The 27846-nt window shown below is 39.3% G+C and overlaps 2 protein-coding genes across 7 annotated transcripts; one reads left to right on the top strand and one right to left on the bottom strand.

Annotated features, from left to right (window-relative positions):
• Positions 1 to 1360: 1360 nt before the first annotated feature.
• ecrg4a (ECRG4 augurin precursor a) lies at positions 1361 to 5651 on the top strand. Of its 3 annotated transcripts, XM_077536208.1 has the most exons (5): positions 1361 to 1701; positions 1862 to 2075; positions 3047 to 3100; positions 3206 to 3384; positions 4561 to 5650. In XM_077536208.1, exons 2-5 carry the CDS (start codon positions 2006 to 2008, stop codon positions 4708 to 4710), a joined length of 453 nt encoding a protein of 150 aa, XP_077392334.1. In that variant the 5' UTR covers positions 1361 to 1701; positions 1862 to 2005; the 3' UTR covers positions 4711 to 5650. The 3 variants fall into 3 exon arrangements, with proteins under 3 accessions (XP_077392334.1, XP_077392333.1, XP_077392332.1); XM_077536207.1 differs by lacking the exon at positions 1361 to 1701 and having other exon boundaries at positions 1742 to 2075; positions 3050 to 3100; positions 4561 to 5651; XM_077536206.1 differs by lacking the exon at positions 1361 to 1701 and having other exon boundaries at positions 1746 to 2075.
• On the bottom strand, positions 5560 to 25452 carry uxs1 (UDP-glucuronate decarboxylase 1). Of its 4 annotated transcripts, XM_077536201.1 has the most exons (16): positions 25359 to 25450; positions 24765 to 24917; positions 21944 to 21971; positions 21780 to 21828; positions 19179 to 19222; positions 18243 to 18303; positions 17782 to 17962; positions 15635 to 15739; positions 15412 to 15471; positions 14277 to 14398; positions 12269 to 12388; positions 10746 to 10789; positions 8700 to 8760; positions 8184 to 8241; positions 7254 to 7357; positions 5560 to 6122 (listed from the first exon to the last, which is right to left on the bottom strand). In XM_077536201.1, exons 2-16 carry the CDS (start codon positions 24853 to 24855, stop codon positions 5991 to 5993), a joined length of 1260 nt encoding a protein of 419 aa, XP_077392327.1. In that variant the 5' UTR covers positions 24856 to 24917; positions 25359 to 25450; the 3' UTR covers positions 5560 to 5990. The 4 variants fall into 4 exon arrangements, with proteins under 4 accessions (XP_077392327.1, XP_077392329.1, XP_077392326.1 ...); XM_077536203.1 differs by having other exon boundaries at positions 7220 to 7357; positions 24765 to 25452; XM_077536200.1 differs by having other exon boundaries at positions 24765 to 25451.
• Between the last annotated feature and the right edge of the window lie 2394 nt (positions 25453 to 27846).

The raw sequence follows: 27846 nt of genomic DNA, 5'->3' as shown, positions 1-27846 counted from the left end.
TTTCAGTACGTTATCAAAAAAATAGTTAAGCGTAAAAAAAACACGATGGCTGATAGAATAGTGCAGTAGTAGGAAATGTCCACTGGGTGGCAGTAATGTTTTAGTAAAGGATTTCTGCATTTTCAAGCGTAATTGTGCACTTTGATGATTGCTACATTTGCAAACGAGAACATTTTCCAAAAAGGGCAGCACGAATTAAAAAGTTAACAAGTAAAAGCTACCAAAAATGAAATGTTTGCCTCAGTCAATCAGTGCAAAAAGGAGAAACAAAACAATTAGAGCAGCAACGCTTTTTGCGTTGGCCTGATTGACCTCATCAAGCTAATCACTCAAATGGATCCTGCAGTGTTATGTTACTCGTTGCCATGGTGACAAATCCCACATGAAAAATTTGACTATTGATGAAAACAAAACTTAAAATTATGTGTGATTAAAGTCAATAGCTTTTGTCGTTCGAAAAGACTAGCAGGTTTATTAGTTATTTTACTAAATGACATGACCAAGAACGTTTTTATTTATTTTTTTAATCGATCCACACAGTGTAGGTTTCAAACGTATAGATATAAAATTAGATGTCTTTTCTTTTTTGGTGAAAAATCAACAGTTAGTGGGACGAAAGTATAAATGGCCTCATTTGGGCAGACTGAATTCAGATCAGAAGCTGGTCGCCATTTTGAACAGCTGCGTCCTGAAGTTGAAGTCTAACGCGGGCTCGCTTGAGAGAAGGACCCGGTCCGGTCCGTGACTTTCATGCTTCCTTTTCATTTTCCGGCCCGCTGCCGCCCCGCCCCCCTCCGACTTTGATGACCCTGTTTTCACGGGCCAAACTGGGGGGAGAGTTAGTTAGTTTCCTCTATGTGCATGTTTTCCCTTCAGGGGTTTGTGTATTTTTTGCTTGTTTTTCCATCTGCAGGAGCAACTTGTGCTGGAGGACGGAGGCAGCTCGGAGCTCTCATTTTCAGCTCCAGTCAAATCAAAGTGCATTCATAATAATTGTAAACATCTGCCCGCCGTATGTAGCGACTGTACTAATGTATTGTCAGAGCCAAACAGGATCGTCAAGCTGGTGAAATAATATTGGACGGTGTCAACGTGTCATAGCATTAGAGCAACAACAGTCGTGAAAAATAATCTGCTATATGAGAAAATGGTCGCATGAAAACCTTCCTCTCTTCTAACTCGAGTTTCCATCCATTGGGGGAATTTGCTGAAAACGTTTGCCAACATCTGGCTGCTTCCTGCATTCCACTTCGACCTGCACGTGCATAAAGACGCCGTTCAACACGTACACACTTTCCTGTTGTCACGTCTCTATGGGGACATAACGCAAGATGGCCTCCCTCACTTGTCCCAAAAAAAATATTTTTTTAGTAATCAGTTTTATAATGAGCAATACTTCCATGATTTACGAAGTGTCCCTGAACGCACCTCACGCAGTCTCAATTTCAACATGGATCCTTTGCATTTCTCTTCAATCAATCAATCAATCAATCAATCAATGTTGCCTGACTAGTTAACATAATGACCGCGTTGAGTCTGTCAGGGTTTGAGGCAAGCAACTCAGCTGTAAAAATGACATTTTCAAAATCAATCAATACAAGTGATGGAGGCGTTTTTGTGTTCCTTGCAGCGAAGAAAACAAAAAGCTAATAGTCCTTAATAAGGCCACGAACAACAATCGGCCGTCCCACCTGAGATCACGTGAGTTTCTACTCTTTCGTCAGCGACTTTATTTCGTATTTCGTCAGAGGACACTTGAACATTTGGAATGAAATCGTGTAAAGCAGAAAGCCTGCCTCCTCTTTCCCTTCCACTGCAAATGCACCAATCGCGCCTCGCAGCTGCATTCTCGTCTCCACAGGCGACATTCCGCCTCACTTGCAAGAGTCATCCGGCAGGCAGTGGAAATTCCAATTCAGGCGCCAAATCTCCCCCGCGGTTGTCCAGGCGCGGTTGTTGCCTGCCAGCTCAGCCTCGTGCACGACTTTTCCTTTCTGGCGTGAAGATGGCAGCCCAGCTGTCGAGTTGCAAGTTGTTGGGGTTCGCAGCACTGCTGATATTTTGGGTTCTTACAGGTAAGTCCTAATGGATTCCTTTCATTGACGCTTGACACCTGAAGAAGCATACAAGACATTTTCTCCATCCCCAGAACTGACATTTGCAAATGTTTTCATCCTCGTATTTTTTTTACGAGTACAATTCCAATTCACTTGCAAGTCATTTTGAGTTTGCAGACAAGCTCGTCATCTGTTCATTGTGTTGACGTTCGGAACTTGCACGTCTCAACATGTTGACCATTTCTTAAATGTCCTTGAAAGTTTGCACAAACTACATTTGTAAACACGTTATATACTGGACGACCAAGATTTGTATCTTGATTCAATTAAAATAAATAAATCGCTTTGTCTAGTCAGCAAATTCACTAATTAAGAACAGAAGCAGAAGCAAATTGCATCAAATATTGCACCACTTTTCTTCCTGTCTTTTTTCAGCAAACATTAATAACAATACTCACTGTGGTTCAAATGGTTTATCCAGATGTCAAAAAAAAAGAAAAAAAAAAGCCCACAAGGGACACAGGAGAAAAAGAAGAGTGGAAAAAATGAGTCGTATTCGCGCTGTGAAGAGGCTGTTTGCAGAAAAAAAAAAAAAAAAAATCCGTTTTATTTTCCCACAAATAATGAAGCACTCCAAGTGGAAGATTGCTCAGTTGACGGCATGAAAGGAAGTCATTGGTGAAAGTTGGGGGCAGTGTGGACGACGCGGGGGCGGGCTTGAATGAGGTGACGTGTGCATCGGAAGAGTAGAACGAAGCTGACCTGCAGTGCATACAGACAATTTTTTGTGGTGCTTTGAGATACGAGTTACATGAGCAAACTCACAACTCAAAACTTTCTACTAACTCACTGAGTCACAGTTGTGTCGAAAAGGATGAAGAAGTTATTTCTTTCGACATGTCTTCACATCATTTGTGTTTGCTATTTTGGTGAACTAAATTAACTTCAATTAGATGAGCTTTGACTTCACCTGTTGTCTTTCATCCCAGCAGAAGTTTCAGGTGACGGCAAGAAGCTGCACAAGATCTTGACAAAGAGAGACGGTAGGTGTCCGTCCACACAAAAAAAGTTTTTTGGAACAATATGTCACTGCTTCATTCCAACAGCGTAAGAATAATGAGGAAAGTATTTGTTCCGTGTCGTTGCAGTGGCAGCTGTGGCTCCTCCCACTGCCGCCTCCTCCAAGGCCTCCGTGGCCGTGTCGCCCTCCAAAGCTCAAGAGTTTCTGGCGAAACTGCGGCGTACCAAGAGGAACATTTGGGACCGCAGCCGACCGGACGTCCAGCAATGGATTATGCAGTTTATGTACATGGGCTACGACGAGCAGGTGGGCCACGTGAGCGCAACATCGTAACAGGCGCTTTCAATATGGAGATCCACAGAAACGGTGTATTATAGTGCCTGTCAAGGGAGCCGAGACCATGATGATTATGATTTATGTCTTCTATGTATGATATTATGATTATGATGATGATTTTACTCTTGCTGACTGATAACTGCTTCCCCCAACATTACATCGCTTCTGACTCATTGTTGCTGTTCAGTCATTTGACTGCGTATGTAATATCGATTTATTCATGTATAGTTATCAGTTCACAACTGGTTTACTTCGGGATATTGGACATTTGGGCAAACTTAAAAAGCAGGCAACTTTCACGAGTGGAAAGTTTCCAGGTTTACTCATGTCCATCCATGTGTTTATTATTTCACTACTTTTTACACAACCTGCTGAACTGAACATTTCAAGAGGTTGTTTGATCAATACTGGACCAATAGAATTCCTATTTCATATTCTATTTTATTCACATTTAACTGGCTCTACTTATTCATTATGCTGTTCACATTTTTACATCATGAGAACAAGACATTAAGACTCAATCGTGTCATCAGCAGATTGCAAGAGAGACGAGAACAATCACAGAAAGATCGAAATGTAGAAGGCCTCGTTTCATTTGTGGCTTAAAGACCGAGTGTGAATTTTGCACTTCAGCTTCATGTTAGAGAACCTCAAGTTGGGGAAAAAAGTACTGAAATATTGGACATGCATTCCAAAAAAAAAAAAAAAAAAAAAGTCCCCTGTAAAGGTTAGTGTGCATTTTAGGCTCATTGTTAAATGTCAACAAAAACCCACAATCCCAACTTTTTGTGAGTCATGCATAAAGCGCACTCTTCACATTTGCATTTACATCTGTTTATTCATGTCACCCCAAATAATACTGCTGCTCATATTTTTGTTATTTGCTGATGTTGTGTTTTGCTGGTGTAAAAGTATAATGAAGGTCTGTCATCGTCTCAATGGCGTGTCCGATGATATGAAAATGACAAGCCTGACCAATTTGAACACTTGAGCCATACGCAAGTCCCCGCGTGACCCCGTTCATCAACGACCTTTGTCGCCACATCCCTGAAAGGCGAACGCTGTCGAGGCCTTTGTTGGCCTGCTTGCCGAGTCTCGGCGGGTCATTTGATCCTAACTCTCTTTTTTCCTCCTCTCTGTGGCCAGCGGCTGGAGGCGGACCTGTCCTACTGGATGGACTACGCACGCTCCCACGACCACGGACGTCAGCATCACTATGACGAGAACGCGCCCATCGGCCCGCGTGACCCAAACTCGTACCGACACGGCGCCAATGTCAACTATGACTATTATTAGCGGCTAGCTCGCATGCACGTGGCACAGAAACCAAAGATACACGTACCTTTTTTTCTTTATGCAAAGTAGCTTGCTGCCTTCCTCTGTGCTCTGCTCAGAAATAAAACCAAAGGACGGGTTAGCTCTGTGAAAATATCCTTGCTTTAATAAAATGGTATGTCACGTGGTGATTAAAAAAAAAAATATTTTCTCCATTTAAAATCTACGGCTTGTTCTGCTTCCTATTGTTTGCAATGCAACTTCTTGGGTCCTTTATTTTGAAATCTGAAAACATCGCCTCATCACTTCAAAAGGCCACTCAGAGAAAAATTCTATTCCAACACATTCATTATTCCACCAACTCATTTTACATTGAAAATAAATGTCATATTCAAAATATGGCAAGCTCATCTGAGCACAGCCAATTTTTAATTTTTAATTTTTTTTGTAAAATGACATGCTCTTAACATCACTTCCCATCTAAATCACTGGTAACTTGAAGTAAATGAGCAACAATTCTAGGAATATTATAGTAGTTTTTTTTGTTTCAGTTTTATATTTACTTTGAGGAAAGAAAAAACAACAATCCAAAATCTTCCCTCTAAAACTTACCAAACTAAAATGACTTAAATGGAATAGGTCAGCACTTCTAAATAGGACTGAATTTAACAATCCATCAAATTATGTGGACACCAATCTGAAGGAAATCTGAGCATTTTGCACACGTTGTATTATGCACTTCATTATGCTTCAATATGAAAATACAGTCTGAGAAAGTCTTACATAAAGCAGTTAAAAAAAAAAAGAAAAAAAAAGGGTGAGGTTAGTGACATTTAAGAACAAGGTTGTGCCACGTCATACCACCATGAGTTATTGTAAATGTTTTATTAAAATAATCATCTTCACCTGTATGAATAATGCACATTATGACGTGTGATGTTCCACAAAGTGAAGCAGTGTCACAATAAACTTTTCTTTGCCACAAGACAAGCGAACGACTTGTCTTTGAAAAATCTATTTATTTTTTTTTAAAAAGAAAGAGCACAATGCACTAAAGCACTCCGAGTGTTTTACATATCTTAAGCATAAATTGACATGAAAAATAATAGACGAATGGGGAAAAAAAGATGCTATAGGCTGTGTTTTAAATAACTGGCTTGTCCAATCTAAAAAGCTCAGGCGAGGGAGGCCCCACAGTGCAACTTGCAACTCCTTATCAAGGCAACAATCAAAGTCTTCCCGCAATAAATATCCCAGAATGCACCTCTACACACGCTTCAAAAAAGGGAGGTGGGTCCTGCTCAAATGTGTCTGGGTCGGCCTTTCTTTATGCGGGCCGCTTTGGGTTTGGGGATGTACTGGTTGTTGGCCTGGTGCTCCAGTTCTCTGCTGAAGTACTGGATGGTTTTCTTCAAGCCCTCCTCCAGGGGCACCTGTCAACGCACAAGCACGATGACAGCTCATCATGCAATAAATAATCATTTAAAAAAAGTTTGTTTTCATTGGTCACACAAACCTGACCAGATCCAGCACTACTATTGTCTTGCAAAGAACATTTACTTATAGGTACCCAATTTAAAAAAAAAATAAATAAAAATGCGCATTTTGTCAACAGTGATGCTCGTAACAAGTTACTCTAAAACAGACGAAACACTTCTTTTTTTTTTTTTTTTTTTTCCCCTGTGAATCTACCGTTATTTACAAACAGATAACTTGATTAAAGTTACTTACCCATGTGTTACTTGTGTGCTGAAGATGAGTAACTCAAGAAAAGGTTCAAATACAGCAAACTCCCCTCCATCATGTGTTGCAAGTAATGTCCCCAAGTGGGGCTCAAAATGCGTTATTGTGCCAATATGTTGTCTGATAACTAGTGTTGTTCCGATACCGATACTGGTATCGGCAGGGGGTGCTGGAGCCTATCCCAGCTGGCTTTGTGCGGTAGGCAGGGGACACCCTGGACTGGTTGCCAGCCAATCGCAGGGCACACAGAGACCAACAACCATCCACGCTCGCACACCAATCAACCTGCCGTGCATGTCTCTGGAATGTGGGAGGAGACCGGAGTACCCGGAGAAGACCCACGCGGGCACGGGGAGAACATTCAAACGACTCGAACCCGAGTCCTCAGAACTGGGAGGCGGACGTGCTAACCACTCATCAACCGTGCTGCCCTGTTTGTTATCATGTCCTTGATATTTAAGACTTGATGTTCCATAATTAATCAATATTGGATTGAGGTGAAGTAAATCGAATAAAAAAATAATAATAATAATTGAAACCAAATCGATTGAGGAAATTAGAATCGATACCCTCCCCTAACTACATTACGTTCTGAATGGGGACTCAGTAAACATGATACTTTTACAAGGTAACTGACAAGATTGTGAGCAAAAAAAGATGTATTTAGTTTTTGCCATAAGAATATCAACAAATAAGAATACTTAGTTAAAAGCTTTGACTGTCAGCGAGGTAATAACTTAAGATTTTATACACATCAATCAAATTGTAGCTTATTAAGGTGAGTTACTGGCAACTTTGTAGAATGTTGACAGGGTTCATACCACTGGTTCCCAGCCCAGCATCATCTTGGCTTTTTGGATGTCAGGCCTCCGCCTCTGTGGGTCATCCTGGGCCTCGGGAAGGAACTGGATCTGACTTTTGCTCACTGTGGGAGTGGACAACGTGGGCTTGAGATGACTGGAAAAATAACTAGATCCCATACTATGTGCGCAACAACGTATATACGCATTTTCATCAAAAAAAAGAAAAAACTTGTGCCTGTCAAGAGTGCAAGTGCTGCAGAATAGGATTTTTTTTTTTTTTTTTTTAACTTGACAGAGGCCTGCCCTCTACAGACCGATATACACAGAGAAAAAAATAATAATTTAACAGAACATAACAGATGGCAACCCATCCAGAGTTGAACAAATCAGGATTCAAGTGGCATGACAGTCCGACCTCTGAAGTGGGGAGAGAGTGAGACAAAGCACTTTTCTGCATGTGAAGCGTCTTATTCCAGTGCTGATGGAAGGCCTCAACCTCTCCACTTCTCTTCTCTTCAAGATGCTATACGTCATACGAGGATGATGGTGTCGGCTGTCAAAATGGGCAACTAACTCCAATGTGCACATTCAAAGCATCACAAGCATTTGGGGCTCGATACAAGGACACTTCCACAAAGAGAGACTGAGGAGGAGCTGATGGCGTTCTTTGGCTGTGTTGTTTGGCCTACTCAAATGCAAATTTCATGATTCACCTTTGCAATACTGCAATCGTCGTCGTCTGAATGAGTATTATTTGACCAGTAAAGGACTTTCAACCTTCATAGACGTCATCATTTTCTGCACACGTTAAATCAGAGGCACTTTAAAAAGGAGGGTGCAAAGACAAAAGGTGAACGACATTGCAAGATAAGCATAAGGGCTGGCTAAATCTGCACTGATATAGGTGAAGAGATTGGCCAACTATCTGGATCCATCAAACACACTTACCGACTAGACTTTTGATGATCTGAGCGAACTTCAGTATGGTTTGCTCCTCTGGATTCCCCTGCAGATAAAAAACAAAAAAAAAAACATTTGGGGGAAGTGTAAAGTGTAAAAAGTAGTGTTGTTCCGATACCGTTTTTTGGCCCCCAATACCGATTCTGATATCTAGTTTTACAGTATCGGCCAATGCCGATACCGTACCGATACCTAAGGTTTTTTTTCTCAACATGAAAACGCTGTCGTGCCTTTGGTTCAGCGCATTCAAGGGCCAATAGAATATCTTCGATCCACATGCAGTGAACATTTCACATATCAGTGAATGTCGTGCATGAACAAGACACAAGATGCTGCATCCAAAGTCCTATATTAGCATTAATAATAATCATTTTACCATATTATTAATGCTATCGGCATGTTACTTGTTAGTAGTCACCGATAGCGATACCACTGTTTTGATGCAGTATCGGTATCGGAACAACATTAGTAAAAAGGTTTTTCTGCTCAAGAAGCGGAACTCACCAGATTGACCGGACTGCTGATGTTACTGTTCATCAACACAACCAAGCCGTTAACCAGGTCACTGAAATTCCAATCACACATAGAAATTCATTTACAATGGGCTCAATTCTTGTTCATTCTTATCGTGGGGCCTCGCGCAAATTGTTTTGGTTCATTATAATAACAGAACCTTCCATATATAGAGAGGCAATTGTTTCACACATTTCAACACATTTTGCCATTGAAGTTCATGATGCAATAAAATGTGCAAAGGTCAGGTAAAACATGCCTGCAGCTATTTCTAGACATGTTGCTCATGAGGTCAATAACTGAAGTCAATTTGGGCGCAACTGAAAGTAAAATGGATATATAACGATACCTTGAGGTTCTACGGTTCGTAACTCTACCAAAAGTCGGAAAGCACGAAAGTCAGTACAATCACGTCAAAGGCTCAACAAATGGGTAAGACCATTGAGTGCTGAGGAATGTACTTCATGTAAAACAAAAGAAAAGGGTTTAGAAGTCCTTGGATATACAGTTTATTGCTGTTGCTGCCATAACGGCGCACACATCTTGACAGGCTTGTCGTTGGTGGGCTTACTGCACAAAAACAATCCAAGTGGGAGAGCCGAAAATTGAAAGGCAACAGTGGTAGTAGTTCATGCTGGAGATTAAGGGAGTCTGATTGGCATGTGCACACGATGTGAGCAGGAGTGCGGGAAAACATGACCAATAAATCATGTTCTCTAACTAATGTTTTGAACCTTTAGGAATGTTTGCCCTTGTGTGAGTTTGCACATCAAAATAAATTTGAATCCATTTGGATGGACAAAAATAAGCATCTTGAATTTTTCCATTCACTCAAGCATCAAGAATGGGGAAAACAGCACAACCTCAAAATGTGAACATCCCTTGATTTAGTACCATTTTAAAATTGATCAATATTTTGCTGATCTCCACTTGTTTTACTTTTAAGCTTTGCAGTAATCCCCTGATGACCATTTATAGATTTTACATATTCTTTTTTTTTAGTGCATTCGTGGAAGGCAAGTACAAACACTTTTCAGTGGAGTGTCAATTGTGTGTGTGTTGTTGTTGTTTTTTTTGCTACTTCACAGCAAAGCTGGGTCCCCATTTGCAAGGGACTACTGTACTGTGACGCTGCCACATAGGGCAGTAAAACTGATGGAAATGGGAAAAATGTGATGATGAATAAGCAATTTCATTTCTTTCAACATTTCTAGGGAATAAATATGTGAAAAATCCATCAAAAAGCGAGCACGCTGTGACCCCCCGACATCTGGAATTTGGCCTAATTACTGTTCCTTTCTCCATCACCTCCCTAAAGCATGATTTCTTTCAGGCCAGAAGATGCTGTTGACCTTTGCAGCAGATGCCGTTGATATATCCAGCTGTGGGCTTGTGAAGCCACATTGAGAGAACTGTGTGAATGAGGCGATTGGCATTCTGGTGCCGTTAAATTTCATGTCATGATTAATGTGAACATTTACTGCATATGAAAATACTTTTCGGTTGTAAATATCCAAGGATTGACAATAAGTATGATATCGAACGAGCATGCCTTCTGTTCGTAACCTTAAAACTGTCATATTGTGCATTCCACACGATTTGGACGGATCCAAGGGTGTGCACTGAAGTTTAAAGGGAGTCTATTTGAATGAGTTCATTTCCACAAAGTCACATGAGACACGAAAGCTTCAAATACGCTCACCTCTGATCGCTTCTCGCCAGGCTGATCAAATGATCTAATTACTGAGTCAAAGGGAAAGCAGCGCTCCTGTCACCTTTCGTTTATTTACCACAAATGAAATTTGAGCCAGTTAATGTCAGCACGCCACACAATTTAATAATCCAAGAGATTGCTTTCTTAGGTATGTTAAATAAATTCAGTGCTGAATGCAACAGAATCCTTCATTACATGACAGGTGTTTGAAAACAGATGCATTCGCTGGCTTTAGAACAATCATTTAAGTGGTATTGACCATAATTTAAGCTTATCCCAGTGAGGTAGCAAACGGGAATTATTTCAAGAATGTTCCTGCTTACCTTACATACTGGAAGGCTCTTGTTTGGGAACCAGTGCCATAAACCTAACACAACAACAGGAGATTAATGAGAATGGTGCACTACAGGTGTCTAATGAAATGCATTCAATTACTGTACACGCACACCAAGTGATTACTTTTAGCTTGATCGGGTTCCCAGGTGTAAATGCATTTCACATTCACTTAAATTGGAAAACTTTGTTCCCTGCTAGACAGTTCTGCTTACAGTCATGTTTGTCCAGTGCTACCAAAATTATTTTAAACACAGCTTTATGAAAACAGCTTCACAGTAACCTTATCAACGGCAATCCAAATTTAGGACACTTGATACTCAAATGACATCGAGTAAGCTTATTTTTGTCCAAGTTTTTATTTTATTTTATTTTATTAAGATGGGAGAATGTCTCTCAAAAGTTCTAAACTCCAGTTTCCATGCCATTTTCATAATGAACAGAATATGTTCTGCAGCGATCTCGCACAACTTCTCAAAGGTCATATCATGTCGCTCTGCTGAAAATGAATCTAATGTACGGTGCCGTGAAGAACCTTATTTCAAGGTATCGGTAGGAGAACATTTCTTTTAATTTCATTCAATTGAAGAAAAATGCTATATTGGCATGTATAGGTCATTCTTTAAAATGAGCTCTTTTTTTTTTTTTTTTTTTTTTTTTAATATATCCAAAGTACTAGTGGTATCAGTACTTGTACTGATATCTGTGTGGAGAAAAAAAAAGTGTTATCAAAGCTGTTAAATCACAACACAATAGTGTAGTAATTGTTTAAATTGTTTTTAAGAAGTTTATTTTCCCTGGCAGCCAAGCTTGATTACCTCCAAACCTGTTCAATCAGGTAATCACTTCAATAGAATCTGTCTGACAAAATCAGTCAGTCAAAAGATCTCAAAAACCTACAAATAACCATGACCCAACAACATTCAACAACAGATGACACATGAAGTAAGACATTTCTTAGCCTTCCTAAAGCTTTAGAGCTGTTAACAAACCACGGTGATTTCTCACCAAAAGGAGCAAACATGGAACAGTAATGAAGTTTTCCCAAGAGTGGCCAGACTTCAAAAATGACAAAGAGCACAATAACGACTCATCTTGTATGCTGCAAAGGAATTGAGAACAACATCTAAAGAACTGCTGACCACCCTCTCCTCAGTTAAGGTCATTGGTTATGACTCAACAATAAGGAATCAACTGGGCAAAAATTACATCCATTGCAAAGATCCATGTTGAAAACCACCGAAGCAATTAGAACGTAAAGGCTTGTCATACTTTTTTTTGGGGGGGGAACAAACAAAAAACTCCTGAATGATTCTAAGGCTTTTGTAAGAGTATTCTGTACACTGATGAGACAAAACTTGAACTCTTTAGTTATGTCAAAGTGGGAACATTGTGAAAAAATAAGCAAAACAACAATTACTTCATTTGAGAGGGCATTATGTTTTTCCAATATACTGTATTTCACAAGTGTGACACAAACAAGAAGAAAAAATATTTTCATGGGGGCTCTTACTGTGAGTGGCTCTCCCTGGAGAGCCTGCAGGATGAAGTTACTGACTACTCGCCCATCATTCATGTGCATTCGGGAGCCAAACGTGTTGAAGATTCTCGCCACCCTCACCTCAACTCCTTCCTGAAGGCACATAAACAGAAGATCCCCTTGAGAAGACATGCCAGATTGTTGTCAATTATGCGAGTTTCTTCAACTTCACTTTATGTCCTACTGTATTCAGTCATATTGATTCATTGCCTTTTCAGCACTTTTCAATTAAAGGAGTGCATGACACCAATAAGTGTAAATGTAAATTCCCTAAGTGTCATTTGGTCCTTGTAACAGTCTTAAGCACACACAGTCACACACAAACTCAACCAAATGAGATCACGTGATCACAAATTCTTTTCGAAACTCCTTAGCCTTCGCAGGTGGACGTAATGCATCAACCTTCTCTCTGAGGTGCGATATCATGGACACTTTGGAGGCTGAGCAACATGAATAAAAACATGAAAATTATGCAGAGCACTCGCTGCTAAATGGGGAATTTGTGGACAGGTAGCCAAATGTATTCAGCGCAGTGAAGAAGAGCAGACACAATGGGGACAAGGTGTTAAAAAGGTTATAAAGTGTGGGAGGTGTAAGCAATTTTAATGCTAATAAATGAGATCAGTTTAAGAATATGTATGTAGTGTCAATTGTTAGTTCATTCATGTAGAATGAATGAGTTGTTTGTGCACCTTAAGCTAGTCTGTCCATCCTGTGTACTACTTACCCTCACCGGGGTCGTGAGCTTGCTGCATACTAAATAAATACTATTACTATTACAGTATTATAATTATTATTGCATAAAGTAATCAAATTACTTTGCTCTCATTATCCACATACATAGAAACACAAATAGCATCCATGAGAAATTGACCTTTTCAATGGTATTCATCGAATCCTTGCAGTACAAAGATTTACATTCCCTTCTGACTACACGTTACATATTTTTTGTGTCGTCCTTTGCATAACTACAGTCAACATGTGTAAAGGTTAATGGATTTTGATTACATGACAGGGCAATAGATCGAGGATGTGATAGTCTCGTCCCTGCGCACCAGTGACTGACAGTTGATTATTGAAAGCAGGATGTTTTCAAGAATGATCCAAATGAGTGTTCGAGGGTAAAAAAGAAAAAAAGAGCAGCTGTGTGAGGAGCAGAGACTGAGGCCGATAAATATCACTTGCCTGAACCAAAGGCAACACAAGTCAATCACATCAGACCATTAAAGGCTGGCATCAATCATATCTAATCAAGGGCAAAATTATTCTGAAAAACACTGGAGTAATTTGTGCAGTACTTGCTTGTTCAAACTGCATTTTGCTCTCTCTATTTTTATTTATTTTTTATGTTTTGACATCAGAGGGCAAATTCAACATTTTTCACTTAAACACAATACTTCTTGTTTACATGAGGATTTCTGACATAAGAAAAGGTTGATATGACAGTGTTGCATGCAGGACTTTTTGACTATTTAAAAAAATAAAAATAAAATAACATTTAAAAAAAAAAATTTAAAAAACAAAAACAAATCTACAGAAAATAACAATGAAATTGCCACCTTTTTTTCGGGCCTAAATGATAAAATATAAAACAAATAAACTAAGCTGCCAATATGACTACAGGTCTATTTTTGGTAGCAATACAAGCTCTTAAAAATAAAAATAAAAAATAAAAATAAAAAAAGTTAAACTACGTAAACCCTCTCAAAAAAAAAAGTCAAAGCACCGTATTAATCTGGAAAGCTATTTAAAAAAAAAAAAAGGTTGATAAGACAGTGTTTCTGCATGCAGGACTTTTTACTTTGTACTGTTACTTTTAAAGAAGAATACAAAATAAATCCACGGCAAACACCACTTGCCACTACAGTATTCAATTAGGGTTTACTCACTACTTTGTAATCGAGTTTTAAAACATTGGGTAATGCACACCAATAAAGACTATTAATTTGCTTCATCGCATAGTTGAGTGTAATGATGATACCTGCTTCATGTAGGCATAACACATGGTCTCTGCAACACGTTTTCCTTCGTCGTAGCATGCTCGAGGACCGATGGGGTTTACGTGGCCCCAATACTCTTCATTTTGGGGGTGTACCTCAGGGTCTGGAGCCAAAACATTTCAGTCACATAGCAAGCCAATCTGATCAAATTTCATCAACCAGTGGAAAATCAGAAATTTGAACACCCTAAAGGTAGAGCAAATTGGAACTTAGTCCACTAAAATGTCTCAAAACTTTTGTGCTACTTCAGCTCAGTGAGCATTTACGGAATTACATCCACAAATATGTCCTGCCTTTTCATTGGAGGGTAAAAAAAAATGTATTAAGGATGATAATGATGACACAACAGCATGAATAGAATCCTAAAGTAGCACCAGTATAGCAACGTGTGAATTCCACTTTCATTCTGTAATATTCTAATCTAGGATATCACTTCTGGTATTCTCACAAGCATGAACAATTCATGTAACCATGATGAACTGCTCTCATGGACTTTACAATCTTCTGGATACCCTGGCTCCTCAAAAGACTATTTTAATCACTCATTAGTTAACACCTGAACTCCACACACGCAATGCTAAAGAACAACAACTGGAACGTCTCTATTAAAAAAAAAAAAAAAAAAAAAAAATCTGTTTACAAAGCTACAGTATCCACTCTAAAATTAGCTCCATTTCCATTCAAATTCCATTCCATCACTCCTTCGACCTACTTTCACCTGCACGATCCTGCCTCCATCCATCTCGCTCACAAAACAATATTGCCACTCTTATTCATACACTAGTTCAGGATCCCTTCACACAAGTTACATCACAACTGCTTTATAGCAACTTCAATAACTGGCCATTCACACAGTATATAGCATGCTACCCCACTCATTTAAAGCCAACAAAAAAAACTTGGCCTGCATTATCTCACCAACCAAATCTCTCAGGTCTCCCTCATCTATAAATTTACTTTTTTTCAGCCATTCGGCCACCCACATTTGGAACACTCTCCCTCATTAGATTGCAAATCGGATCACTCTTAAAAGAGCATGTTAAAATTGTCATTATTAGAACTGGTTTGGTTATGAGTACTTGATAATGTAACACAATAGTTGAAAGGGATTCTTACCTCCATAAACCTCCGAGGTAGAAGCCAAAAGAAGCCTGGCACCCACTCGCTTGGCCAACCCTAAGAGACAAAAGATAAAATTATTTGTCTACAAGGCACAAAGAAGATATAATAACCTTGCTAATGTGAATGCATGCGTAACATGAGGGCCCGAGGGCACAAACTTCTACGCATGGCTTTTTCTGCACTTGTCAAAGAACCATTGCACTAAGATTTTACTCACCAAGCATGTTCAGAGTGCCGATGGTGTTGGTCTTAAGGGTTTTGATGGGGTTATACATGTAATTGGGGGGAGAGGCTGGAGAGGCCAGGTGGTAGATTTGATCCACTGCCAAAATAAAAGAAGCAAAGGTTATCCTCTCGGTTTTCATTCCAAAACCGTGTGACTCGACTGCTCATTTCCCGGAATTGAACCACACACAAAGTATCCTATGCGCATGGCTAAGTTTATTCAATATCTTCTTGTTGAGTGAGCATTGGCGAAGAGCAGCAGCGAGCGTATATTGAAAATCTCGTGTGTGCTTATTTGTGGAGCCTGACTGCTCAACAGGCGACCACAGCGTCAGAGGGTTTTTTTTCCAGCTGCAGCATACAAAAATGGTAAAAATTTTCCTCTTTTAAACTTGCTGTCTTTCATGTGATAATCTCAGTTTTCTATTAAAATATTAAATTATTCTCTATAAAATGTTAATACTGCAGTATTAGTGTTTAAGGGTTTTGTATAGCGACACAGTTGTTCGGAAAAAGAAAAAATGGCCAAAGCCCTGGGGGACACCTTGGGACAGATGGGCACAAGATGAGATGCAGTTGTTGAGATGGATAAATTGTTTTCACTCTGTCTCAAAATGTCTCACCTGTTCTGTGAGCTGAGTAAGTAAGCCAACAAAAGGTTACTTTTGTTTTCTCATAATCAATTAAGGAGAAATACCCATTTCTAGCTCAAGCCGCCAGAGTCTAGCGGATGTAATGTTGAATCAAAAGTTGTATTTTTGTATTATATATGCTGTATTAATAATGCCCGAACAAAAGGCAGGACTCCATTGCCAATTTAAAAATCTGTGGGTCTGATGAGCTTGAGATAATGATTTTGTTCCAATTATGATTCTGGGGATATGGTGTTGTCAAGGGAAATAACTTTACCATCAACATTGCTCGAGAGACATCCCACTACTTTTGTCTTTCTCCACTGTTGCACAACATAAACAGTGAACTTTTAAGAGAGCTGCATGGTCATTAAAATACTCAAAATACTACAACAGCAGTTTAAAAAAAAAAAAAAAGTTCTCACATTCCCCAGTGTTGGTCCGTTTAAGTACAGTTGATGAGTGTAACACTAGAAAATGTTGCATAATACTGGTGGGTGAGATGTTTTGCTTAAAGTATTGTTGAATCCATTTTAACTGACAACCTCAAATTCATTTCCCTCATGGTTTGGTTTATCTGTCCTGGTGTAAACACTGAACTCGGGGTGTGGGCAAACAACTGCTCTGGGGGGAAAAAATAAAATGACAACGAAAAGGAAAACGTACCAGTTGTGTTGACACAAGAGTCGGTTGTAGTCAGCAACCTCAATCTGGTCCGACTATTAATAGCATAATGGTGATGTAACTACAGTAACAAGTAGTGTGGCAAATCATTTAAGTCACCTTTACATGATTAACGATCTATCAAGAATGTTATTCTTTGTTTGTTTTTTTTTGCAAACAATTCATGCCCACCTTATTATGCCAAATGGAAGAGCAAACATTAGTAGTATAAAAAAATTGTATAAATATGGCCACAATTAAAAGGCAATTCTAACCCCTGAACTGATGGATTGACTAATTTGACTTGGGTTAGTTTTTTTTTTTCTCTTCATCTTAAAGAGGAAGTCAACCTAAAAAGATTCCTTACAATAATGTTCTATGCACCTTCACTAGTCTAAAGACAGCATTCAGATTAATATTGCGTTTGTGGAATATGGATTAAATAGCAAAATCCACCTGTTTTGATCCATCTCAGTGGGAGGCCATTTGCCACTTGCTGCCCAGTCAAAATGACATCACTGTTGCTCACTTTAACAACCAATCACGGCTCACCTGTTTTCTAATGCTGAGCCATGATTGGCTGTTACATGTGACCCGAGCAACTGTGATGTCATTCGATACCTTCACACATGCATAATAGAAACAAATTTCTGCATTCACTTTACAGGGTATTAAACCGCGTCCTAAATGACTTTTGTCAGATTGTCTGTTCCCAGCAGCTCACTGCTAATCCAAGCATCTTTGATTGCTCTGGACAGGATGGTCCAATTCTGATACCAACGTGCAAAGTGTGCTGAAAGAAAAAAACAAAACAAAAAACAATAACTTTTTGTCCTTTCCTTACCCTCAATGTACAGTGGCTCCACCACATCATGATTGATGAGCTCAAAATTTTCATGGCCAAGCCAGTGCTCCACATTCCTTTTCCTGCCAGTGAAAAAGTTGTCCACCACAGTCACCTCGTGGCCATCCATCATCAGCTTGTCAGCCAGGTGGGAACCCACGAAACCCGCACCGCCAGTAATCTAGAAAAATAATACACTTTTAATATCAATCAAAAAACAGGACATAACACAAAGTGACACATAGAAATATGACAAGCCTATACGATAACAATGCTTTTGTAGCAAACGTGTAAAATGCATTTTGTGATCTCATGCACGCCAACAGAAAAGTTTGTATATCCAGCTGTGTTACTTTCCTACAGATAAACCACAGCAAACATGATGCCCAAAAAATAAACATCGTAAAAACAACAGCATGCTCCAGAGTGCAAGTGCGCATTTTTTTGTTTGTCTTACATACCAGAATCCTCTTTCGATCCTTCTCCGACAGAAATTTCACAGGTGGGTATTTTTGAGAAAAACTGGAGAAGAGAACAACATTTGTGCAACAAATAGCCATGAATCACTCATCTCTGACAAAATGCACCACCATGAACGCATGACCCTGAGAAATTCAAACAAATGGCATCCTCCTAAGTATCACATAAAAAGCTCTTGTTTCCTGAATGAGTGTGGGGGGATTTTTAACGTGAAGCTGTGGCTGTATTTTTACTCAACTTCAAACTCTAATAGTGCTTTATGCTTCCACAGTCAAGATAGCAAAAACGTTCTCATGAATGTTAAAAAACGGAAACTAAAACCCAAAGGAAAATAAGTCAAAATGATTTTCAGCACGGACACCACATCATAATTACATGCCTTCCCCTTAGCAGCTATGATATGAAAATCATCAGTGTCATCATTGCCTCATCGTATTCCTACATAGTTGGAAATTTAATTCAAAATAATAACTCATGGAAAATTATGACAACCAAATATTTCGATATACAGTAAACGAGGGGTGTGCATCTCCAATAGAATACAATACAGATATCGATAGGGTCAGATATGATTCAAGGACGGCATTGAACAAGTCGATTCAATTCAGAGGCATTTACGATTCGATTTGATGTGGTATGGTTCAGTTCAATAAGGTGCAATGAGTTTCTTGTTGAAAGTAGGCAATCATTTTACAATAATAATCAATTAGCCAATTAGGTTCATAACGTTCAGTCATTTCTCCCAGCGGACTCTCAAACTGTGTTGATCTCAAATCGAGAATGGGGCATTGAAGTCATCTAATGGTTGTGCATCAGTAAAGTTGTTTCCAAATTTGGAATTTACAGTAAGTCAGAATCAGAAGTCATGGTCATGCTTTGACAATAACAACAACAACAACAAAACAAAAAACACAAACCTCTGCTCCAAATCATGAATCTGCTCACGGAGAGGCGCCAATGCCTTAAATGAAATGACAAGTGCATGTAATCAGAGTACATTTGACTAATGTATTCGTGTAATCACAGTCAGGGTTCAGACATTAAAAAAAACATATATATATATATATATATATATATATATATATATATATATATATATATATATATATATATATATGTTAATGGCCCTACCAATGTGGTATATATTGCATACAGCTAACTATACATATAGGGGCATATTCAATAAGAATGTGCTGCGTCCGGTAATAGCGCGAAATATTGCACCACAACTGCACCCGCAGTCTGCGCCCAGTTAGCCATCTATTCACTAAGGATATTGCTCTAATCATATACCGGCGCAAACACGGCAACAAAACTGACAGCTGGGAACAAATTTGCACCTGATTTACCACGCATGGCATTGGATTTACGCCAACAACATGGTTGTATAGTAACAGTTGCGAGAAAGATGACATTATCAGAAAACGAGGTTGGACCGAGAGGTGCGCGTTTTCCTCATTAAGCTGTACAGAGCAGAGGACGACAACGATGTCATTCATTCATAAAGTATGAATTATTGCTACGATCATTTAAAAAAAATAAATTTTCAGAGGTTGACGTGGGCGTACAGTATGCATCAGGCACGTAAAAATGATCGTAAAATGCCATTGCCGATCAGCCCGGGTTACATTATGTGTCCTAAACTAACACGGAAATATTTCCCACTCTCTCTCTCCTCTCTGCATGATCTGCCGCGGATGTTGTGCTGCAAATGGCACGTAGTGCTGCCATGATGCCGGGATCGAGGTCGCGTCAGGTTAATACATGCTTTCCAAAAACGTTATTTGCGTCACGCAAACGAGGTGTGGCTATTTGCGCTGGCGTTAGTGAATTAGACGCTCTATATCAATGAGTCTCATTTGCATTGGGGTAGGCATATTTTGTGTTAAATGTATGCAAATTACCTAATTTACTTGGGCGCAAATAACACTGGTGCACCGTGACGCAATCTGTTTGGCCGCGCACTTAGTGACGGATTTCCCCATCTGCGCGTTTTGTGAATTAGGCTCTCCCAGATTTCTCCATTTTTGCCGGTTAGCGCGGTGCAAAGGCGACGCAAACCTTTAGTGAACAGGCCCCATAGTGTATTTGTGCTCGCTTATTAAAAACTGACACATTGGAGGCTCTCTAACAAGGACAAGTGGGGAAAAAAAAAATACCCCAAATAAATGCCTTAGTTCTCATGAAAGTAATTTAGAAGCCTTACATTAAAAATTCATTACGTAGCAAACGTTAGATTTGATTTTGTTAAAAGGAAACTAAATTCAAATTTTTCGCAAGAATATGTTAATGTGGCAGTACTAGTCAAAACATGGTACTCCGATTAATAATGTGTTCAGGCACTAAGAATTAGACAATAATTTGTCAATGTAAGAGCAGTGCCACACTGGGCGAAAATATCCTCAACACTTGTAGCCACGACAAAGTGCCAGTAGACGGTTCCATGCTGCTACAGGCCTCAATTCCACAATGTCAGCAGTGCCACTCACCAGTCTGTATTTGTAAGTGGGGTTGGCTAAAAATGAAAGGAACTGCAACTGTGTCAGGCTGCCTGCGTCAATGCTAGTGTGTAAGAATCCTTTCCACTATTCAACTGTCTTCAAAAAGTAATTTGCAAGCCACCGGTTAAACGTCTCTTGCCACTGACGTGGGCGAGGTGCTGCTCAGGGAGCAGCTAGCTGCTAGCAAACAAAGGCAGGCAATATAAGGTGTAATATAAAGTAGGATATCAACTTGAACGATACAAAAAATCAGCAGTTACGAGGCATGCGAGATTTCATCCAACTGTATGGTTAGTAAACAAAGCGGGCAGGAAATTGCTGACACGTCATATTCTCGTGACTTTGCAGTATTGCAAGTGAAACGACGTAAAGATGGCAGCCTCCGTAAGAAGATGAGAAGATGTGATGCTTTAGATCATTTTTTAAGAACAAACACTGCGGTAAATACATTATAATAGGTGCCCATTTAAAATAGAATGTTTTGTTCCCCTTTAAAGTTTTGAAATAATTTCACACCAGTTTTTTCTAAGGCAGAAAATCCTGCCTGCTACTTTTTAGTGTGTTCAATTTCTACCATATATTTATTTTCTGAACTGAGGCAGCGCAGCATGATTCTGTTCAACAACAAACGGCTCTTATCATATCATTATGTAAAAGTGTCATTTATAGCTGAATAGCAGCGGGATATTTGAATCTGAGACGACCAGATATATTTGGACGATACAGTTACCTACGACGCTTTAAACCTTAAGGTCACCATGATAACAAAGGAAAAATGGGAGCACCTGCAACATGCGATAAGCCATGCAGAAAGTGATTAGAATTTGTGTTACAAAGAGTCCGGCACATAAACAAACATACTGATATCAAATGGCACACTGCAGGACGCAGCTAATAAATAGTAGAGGAAAGTAATTATACTGTGTAAAATACACAGTGCTAAGTTTTGTACTTTTTTATATCACCGCATAGGTTACAGCAATTGGTCAGGTGGAAGCAGGAATAAGCGAAACTCACTTCGTCAATCTTCTGCTCAATCTTCATCTCCCCATGGTCTTTTGTTGATCTACGATGAGGGAAAATAAAGCACAAGGCAACCAGTAGGATATTGACGGTCATAATCGCAAGCTGAAGGCAAGTGAATAAAGTCGCTGAATGTTAACACGTCATCAAATATTTACCTCATGTTTGTGAATGTTCCCCAGACAGCTGAAAGAGAAGAGAGATACAATTCAAAATAACAGAATCAATTTTAAATTAGGCCTCTTTGGCACATGAATCGATGGGTGGCTTTGAGCTAACCATTGCGTTGCTGAGACCTTTCTCCTGGCTCTTCATCTTCCTATCCATCTGCACCCTTGCACACTTACCATTTTAACCCAGTTATGACCATGGAGTCACACAAAGATACCAACCAAATGCATTGTTTTGGTTAGGCTGCACTCCCACATGGGCACAGCTAAAGCAGTATTAGAATAGGGAGTGTTTTTGGACACATTCGGCCTTCTTCCGCATCTGGCAGAAAAAAAGCTCCACAGCTGTGTGGACCTTGATCTTGATCTTTTTGGTATTCATTAAAAGTTCAACAGTCTTCCAGTAGTTACTGATAATATAGTGAAGGTTAAAGGCAAAAGGACCGGTGAAAGTTCCAATTCATTCTCGCCAAAATATGAACTTTTTACTGCTGAAAACGGCTAAATGAGTCAAGTATCCCCTGGGCTCGCCCGGCATTTCCTTAATTAACACCTAAATATTAGGCTGAGTTTGACATTGTTTCAGCATGAAATGCACTCGGGGGTTGTTTTGACGCTGAAATCATCCTTCAAAAGGCTTTTAGATACCAAGAAGGTCTGAAATGACAAATTCCTGTCGACCATTAACTCAGTAGCCAAAACAAAGATGCATATGGGACTAAACTGCTATGTAGATTGCAGAGGTGGTTATCTTGCCAGCTGCCTGTGCAGCACAGGTCTGGCACAAGCAGATAAGAGCAGTAATGCGATTGATGTTCAACATTTTATATACAAAAACGCCAAACTGCCTCCAAAAGTTAATTTCCATTAGCACAAGGATGTTAAACTCAATCGCACAGGAGTCAAAATAAAGCATACTATGTGTTGCAGCAGGCCAATCACATTGTAGGACTTTCCAAGAATGTATTTGTGTATTACATGAAAGTTCGTGGGCCGACACCTAACATTTTCCCCGAAAATGGCCAAAAGTGTATTTTCAAATTTGTAATGAAAGACGTCCATAAACAGGATGTTGTTCAAACATAACAAATGTGACCAGCATACCATTGAGTGGATATGAGGGCAGGATTCATAGTTAGCCTCATGTTATTAGCTTTGGCTAGCACGATCACCACTAGCCAAGTTACAGCACCATACAAGCGAATGATACAAAGTGAAGCTTCAGTGCCAGATTACTATGTCCAATGATGTGCGTACATCTGTGCGCTAACAGGAACTTTATTCATGATTATTCATAATCACATAAGAGTATAGTATAGTACTATGTGGCCCCCTAGTACCACTGATGAAAATTGGTGGCCCCCTCCAGCATTTAAGTTTCACAAGCAGCTATCTATTTGCACTTGTCACAATAGCGACTTGGACTGTTAAAAGGATTCATTCTGTACATGATGCAAATTTTTAGGCCATATTGCTCAGTCTCCACTTGACTCTTTAGTCTGACGTAGCTATTTTTTTTTCTCAGCAATTCAACAACACAGTAGGAGGGCAGTGTCTTCCCTATTGGGTAATGCAGATGAAACAATCGAACAACGACGTAGGCGGCAAGATGAACAAAAATGTGACTTTTGCCGTGGTGGGCATGAAGCATCCCAGACACCATGCAGCCACTTGTTGAGCACACTACACTACACACACCACACAGGCTAGTTATGTCAAGACAACTCAAAAAAGTGTCCACCACATGCTACATTTATCGGTGACACGTGTTACGAGTCAAAATCGGGCAACATTCCTGTAGTCTGACCAAGGCATTAGATGAACATGTACCCAAGCCAATATCGCTTTTTTATGCGGGCAATTGTTTTTAAACCCCAAATATTGGCAATATTTGGTATGGCCATGAAAACATGCAAAATAACCCAAATATGCTCTTATTCGGGTGTTGAAGAACCCGAATAAGACCCCTGGGTTACCCCTTTCATAACTGGAATTCTTGCTCATATAAAGGCATTTGGAATACCTCGATCAAAAGGGGAATTGTTTTTCGTATGTGCGTATGCTCGCTATTTACTTCTTCATCTTCTTCGCTTATTTGATTCACAACGAATATTGGTCTATGTATCCTGAGGTTGTTGGCAATACCCCCAAAAGGCACACGTTTGTTCACCTGGGCCCTGGACCCTGTTTTGGAAAATCCTGTGTGTGCCAGGAGCACTTAAACAGATTGGGAGAAAATTCTAAGTGTTATCTTCAAAGTGACCAAAACTAAGCTGATACTTCAAATGGTTCAAGAACAGCTTCAAATTTACTTTGGGTGCACCTTTTTAGGCGTTTTTCACAAAAATAGCAGGAATAGTGTTTTTTTTTTTTTTTTATTGAATTATTAGTTCAGCACAAGGATTGCACAGTGTCACTTTAAGTTGCACATTCGGATGTAGCGCAAAACTGTATTTACTGACATTGGTTTTCTGAAGTGCTTCTGAGCCCATGTGGTGAAATCCTCTTGTCTACACATTGTTGTTGTTTATTTTCTGTAACACAACGTCCCAACTTCATTGGAATTGGGTTTGTATGAAATTACAAAATAAAGAGGACAAAAAGCTTTCAGAAGATAATTTGTTTTCAGGACGTAATAATTATTCTAACTCTTCATGAGGTAAACTTGAATGCTCGATTGATCAAATGGTTCCAAGCATCGATCTTGCGCTTGATTAACAAGACACCTTTCAGCATGAAAGACAATAGGACCATCATATTTTCATGGAATGAGCAAGGCAAATGAGAAACAAATCCTTTCTTTACTTACAGGCAATCAAGGCGAAGGCAAAAAGTAGCTTCACCATTCTTCTGTTTAATCTTGATCTCAGCCAGATGACTCGCTTCATCCTCCGCGACATGCAACGAGGCACACGTCCATCCAGCTAGAGCATTTTGGCTTGCTCCTTGATGTTCGCCGGTGCTTTTGAAAAGTATTTAGCTTAGCTTAGCCAGTTGACAGGCGAGCTAAATGTTTGCTGCTACGTCAACACCAATCAGAAGCAGTTTACGTGGCTAACGTAGTAGCACACACAGGTAACATCTGTGGACAAGTGACAGGCTGCAACACTGTTGGGTGTCATTATTACGACATTTGCTGTCCCACTGCGTTAAACGACTGCCGATCCGAACAATTCAAACATTGGCGGGTAGCAAACATTGAGAATTGTTGACTCCAGAGGGGGGCAAAATGTACACACAGCAGCCAACGAACAGTTAGCACCCGGTTAGCAGAGTTGGACCACTTAGCAGCGGCAAAGCTAAAGTAATAATAACACGACAAAGACAAAAGTCGACGCTGCCGAGATGTTAAACGTGTGATAGCGTCATTAAAAAAAATATCAATATAAAAGAGACACTTTACAACTTGTTAGAATTGATTTTAGCCTGTCAACTTCCTGTAGAGACCAGACAACTGGTGCTTCTTCTTCTTCGTCGAGGTTGAAAACGAACTGGTGTAATACCGCCACCGTTGGTTGGGAGGGATCATCGCAACAATATTTTTAAATAATTAACGAGTTCTGTACCGTATTTTTATTTCAGACTCCACAAACACATTTGCTGGTCTCTTTGATATATTCAAGTATACAAACTTACATTATAATGATATTTAATGAAGTTGAGTAGCATATTGAATGAGTGGTTGGCACACCCACCTCAGAGACTCACAGGTGTGAACACCCCTTAGAAGCTATTTAAAGCAATTGTCCCATTGATTGAGCCTGAAACTTGGTTGGGGTTGACAATCTTAAATTTTAAACTTGTGAAATATTTGTGGCTAAAATCGTTGTTGTGTGGGGAAAGTGGAATACTCTCGAGTCATTTGACTCTATGAACTGTTACTGTGAATGAAAAGTAGCCAATCAAAGAAGAGCCATGGCTGACGAACAAGATAGCGGCAGTAAATACAAAGTCTTCTTGTTTTGTTTTCCAATAGAAGTGTGTTCCCCAGACAACAGAAAGTATTTTCCAAAGCAAGTCTTTTTTTTTTTCTGACATACGCATTTTACAATGCTGTTACCCCTGGTCCTATTTTAAAGCACTTTAGAAGTATTCTTAATCATTTTTATAAGCCTCGGAGGACTTCATTTTGAGATCGATGGAAGTACAGAACTTAATGTGTGATGTTTTGTGTTGAGATTATCAGAGCGCACCACACACACGCGACACCAACTCTTAAATGTTTGATTTTCTGTCTTTATGTGTGGGGTCTGTCACGGATGGTAAAAAAAAATTGTTTTAGATTTGAAAAATCCTTGTGTGTACAAGGCCAAACCAATCATTTTTATAATCTTCGGATGACTTCATTCTGAGATCGATGGAGGGACAGAACTTAATGTGTGATGTTTTGTGTTGAGATTATCAGAGCACATACCACAGACACAATACGACCAACTTTTAAATGTCAAAATTTCTGTCTTTATGTGTGGGGTCTGTCACGGATGGTAAAAAAAAATTGTTTTAGATTTGAAAAATCCTTGTGTGTACAAGGCCAAACCTCCTGTTGCATTTATAGAATTAAAGCTTAAACAAGGTAGGCCAATATACAAAACACAAAAAGAAAGAAAAACATAGCAATACTGAGATACAGACAGAAATAAATGACATAACAGAAAGGATGTTGGTCTATATCATATGCAATTTGGAAGCGAAATATGACATAACCCCAGTCATTTTATTTGTGAAGTAAAAAAGGCTTTTGCCAGGCTCGGGGGACAGTGTCGGGCCATAATTTGATATGCGGGGCTGATGGAAGCAATGTTTCCATGACCTTTTTGATCAAAGACAGTGGATTGCGCATTCAAAAACAAATTAATATTATTAACGTACTGTAATTTTATTATTCTAAAATTCTGAGTGAATTTCTCAGGGAAAATGTCCAGGACCAAAATGTTTTCATTTGTCATCTTTCTGTATGGTCTGCACTACAGTAAGTGATTATTGTCTGAAATCAGATTTGATTGGCTGCTGTCTGTGTGAAGACACTTGGCTGGAAATAATTGCTCTTATTGGTCTCATATTAACATCATCTCTGTGTCAATCCCTGGATGATCAAGTGATCTCACAGTCGATGTGAGGGAACCTAAGATAGTAGCCTGCACGCCTGTAGTGTGCCTATGAATAAAACATAAAATATTACACCAAAACTATCAGCCATGGGAAGTTGAGCAAATTCTGAGGGCAGAATTATTCTGTTCAATGCTGGCGATGAAAAAGGAGTTCAGAGCAAAATTCTCCCATCCAATTATTTGTCTACTGCTCTCCAACTGATATCCTGTAAATTTATCTTATCATATCTTATCTTATCTACCTATATCTTGTTTTTTTTTTTTTTTATGTCCACATATTTATTAATGTATTTATTTACTGCCCCATGCAAACCATTTTGTCTGAAGTAAAAAAAAGATGGACTGAAAAAATCCATTCTACACAGCACCAGAGGACCTCATGTATATTTTGTAAAACAAAATAATAAAAATAATAATAATAATATGTCCAACATTCACTTGCAACATTTGATTTAATATTCTCTTCATGCGCTGTTTGAGAGCCTCCTTTATAGATAGCATACAGCATGTGCTATACTCTATGACATCTGCCACTGCAATTGGCCATAATTACACATCACATGACTCCTGCTATCGCGTCCTGTAAAAATCATGCAAGATTTCATCCGAAATGTTTTTCAATGACCATACATGTTCTCATTCTGCTCCTTTTTGCTCGAGTGTCCTTTCTATTCCATCACATACTTCTTATAGATTCTCTTCCTCTTTAGGAAATTTTAACCGCTGTTTCATGAATCATTAAACCTTTGGGATGGATTGCAGTTATCTACAGGACACGGCTAT

This window comes from Festucalex cinctus, chromosome 11 (genome assembly GCF_051991245.1).
Source record: "Festucalex cinctus isolate MCC-2025b chromosome 11, RoL_Fcin_1.0, whole genome shotgun sequence".
Taxonomy (NCBI): Eukaryota; Metazoa; Chordata; class Actinopteri; order Syngnathiformes; family Syngnathidae; genus Festucalex; species Festucalex cinctus.
The sequence above is the reverse complement of the archived record's forward strand: the minus strand, read 5'-3'. Positions and strand labels throughout refer to the sequence as shown.

Bases quoted from the DNA above. Each gene is read 5' to 3' on its own strand.
- uxs1 (XM_077536200.1), bottom strand. From the start codon at position 24,855: ATGTCGCGGAGGATGAAGCGAGTCATCTGGCTGAGATCAAGATTAAAC. The intron at 15,740-17,781 runs GTAAGGAAAGGA...TTATTTTGGCAG, and splicing joins GGAGCCACTGTACATTGAGG to TGGATCAAATCTACCACCTG. The intron at 8,242-8,699 runs GTGAGTTCCGCT...TTTTATCTGCAG, and splicing joins TCAGCAGTCCGGTCAATCTG to GGGAATCCAGAGGAGCAAAC.
- ecrg4a (XM_077536206.1), top strand. From the start codon at position 1,769: ATGAAATCGTGTAAAGCAGAAAGCCTGCCTCCTCTTTCCCTTCCACTG. The intron at 2,076-3,046 runs GTAAGTCCTAAT...CTTTCATCCCAG, and splicing joins GATATTTTGGGTTCTTACAG to CAGAAGTTTCAGGTGACGGC. The intron at 3,101-3,205 runs GTAGGTGTCCGT...GTGTCGTTGCAG, and splicing joins GATCTTGACAAAGAGAGACG to TGGCAGCTGTGGCTCCTCCC.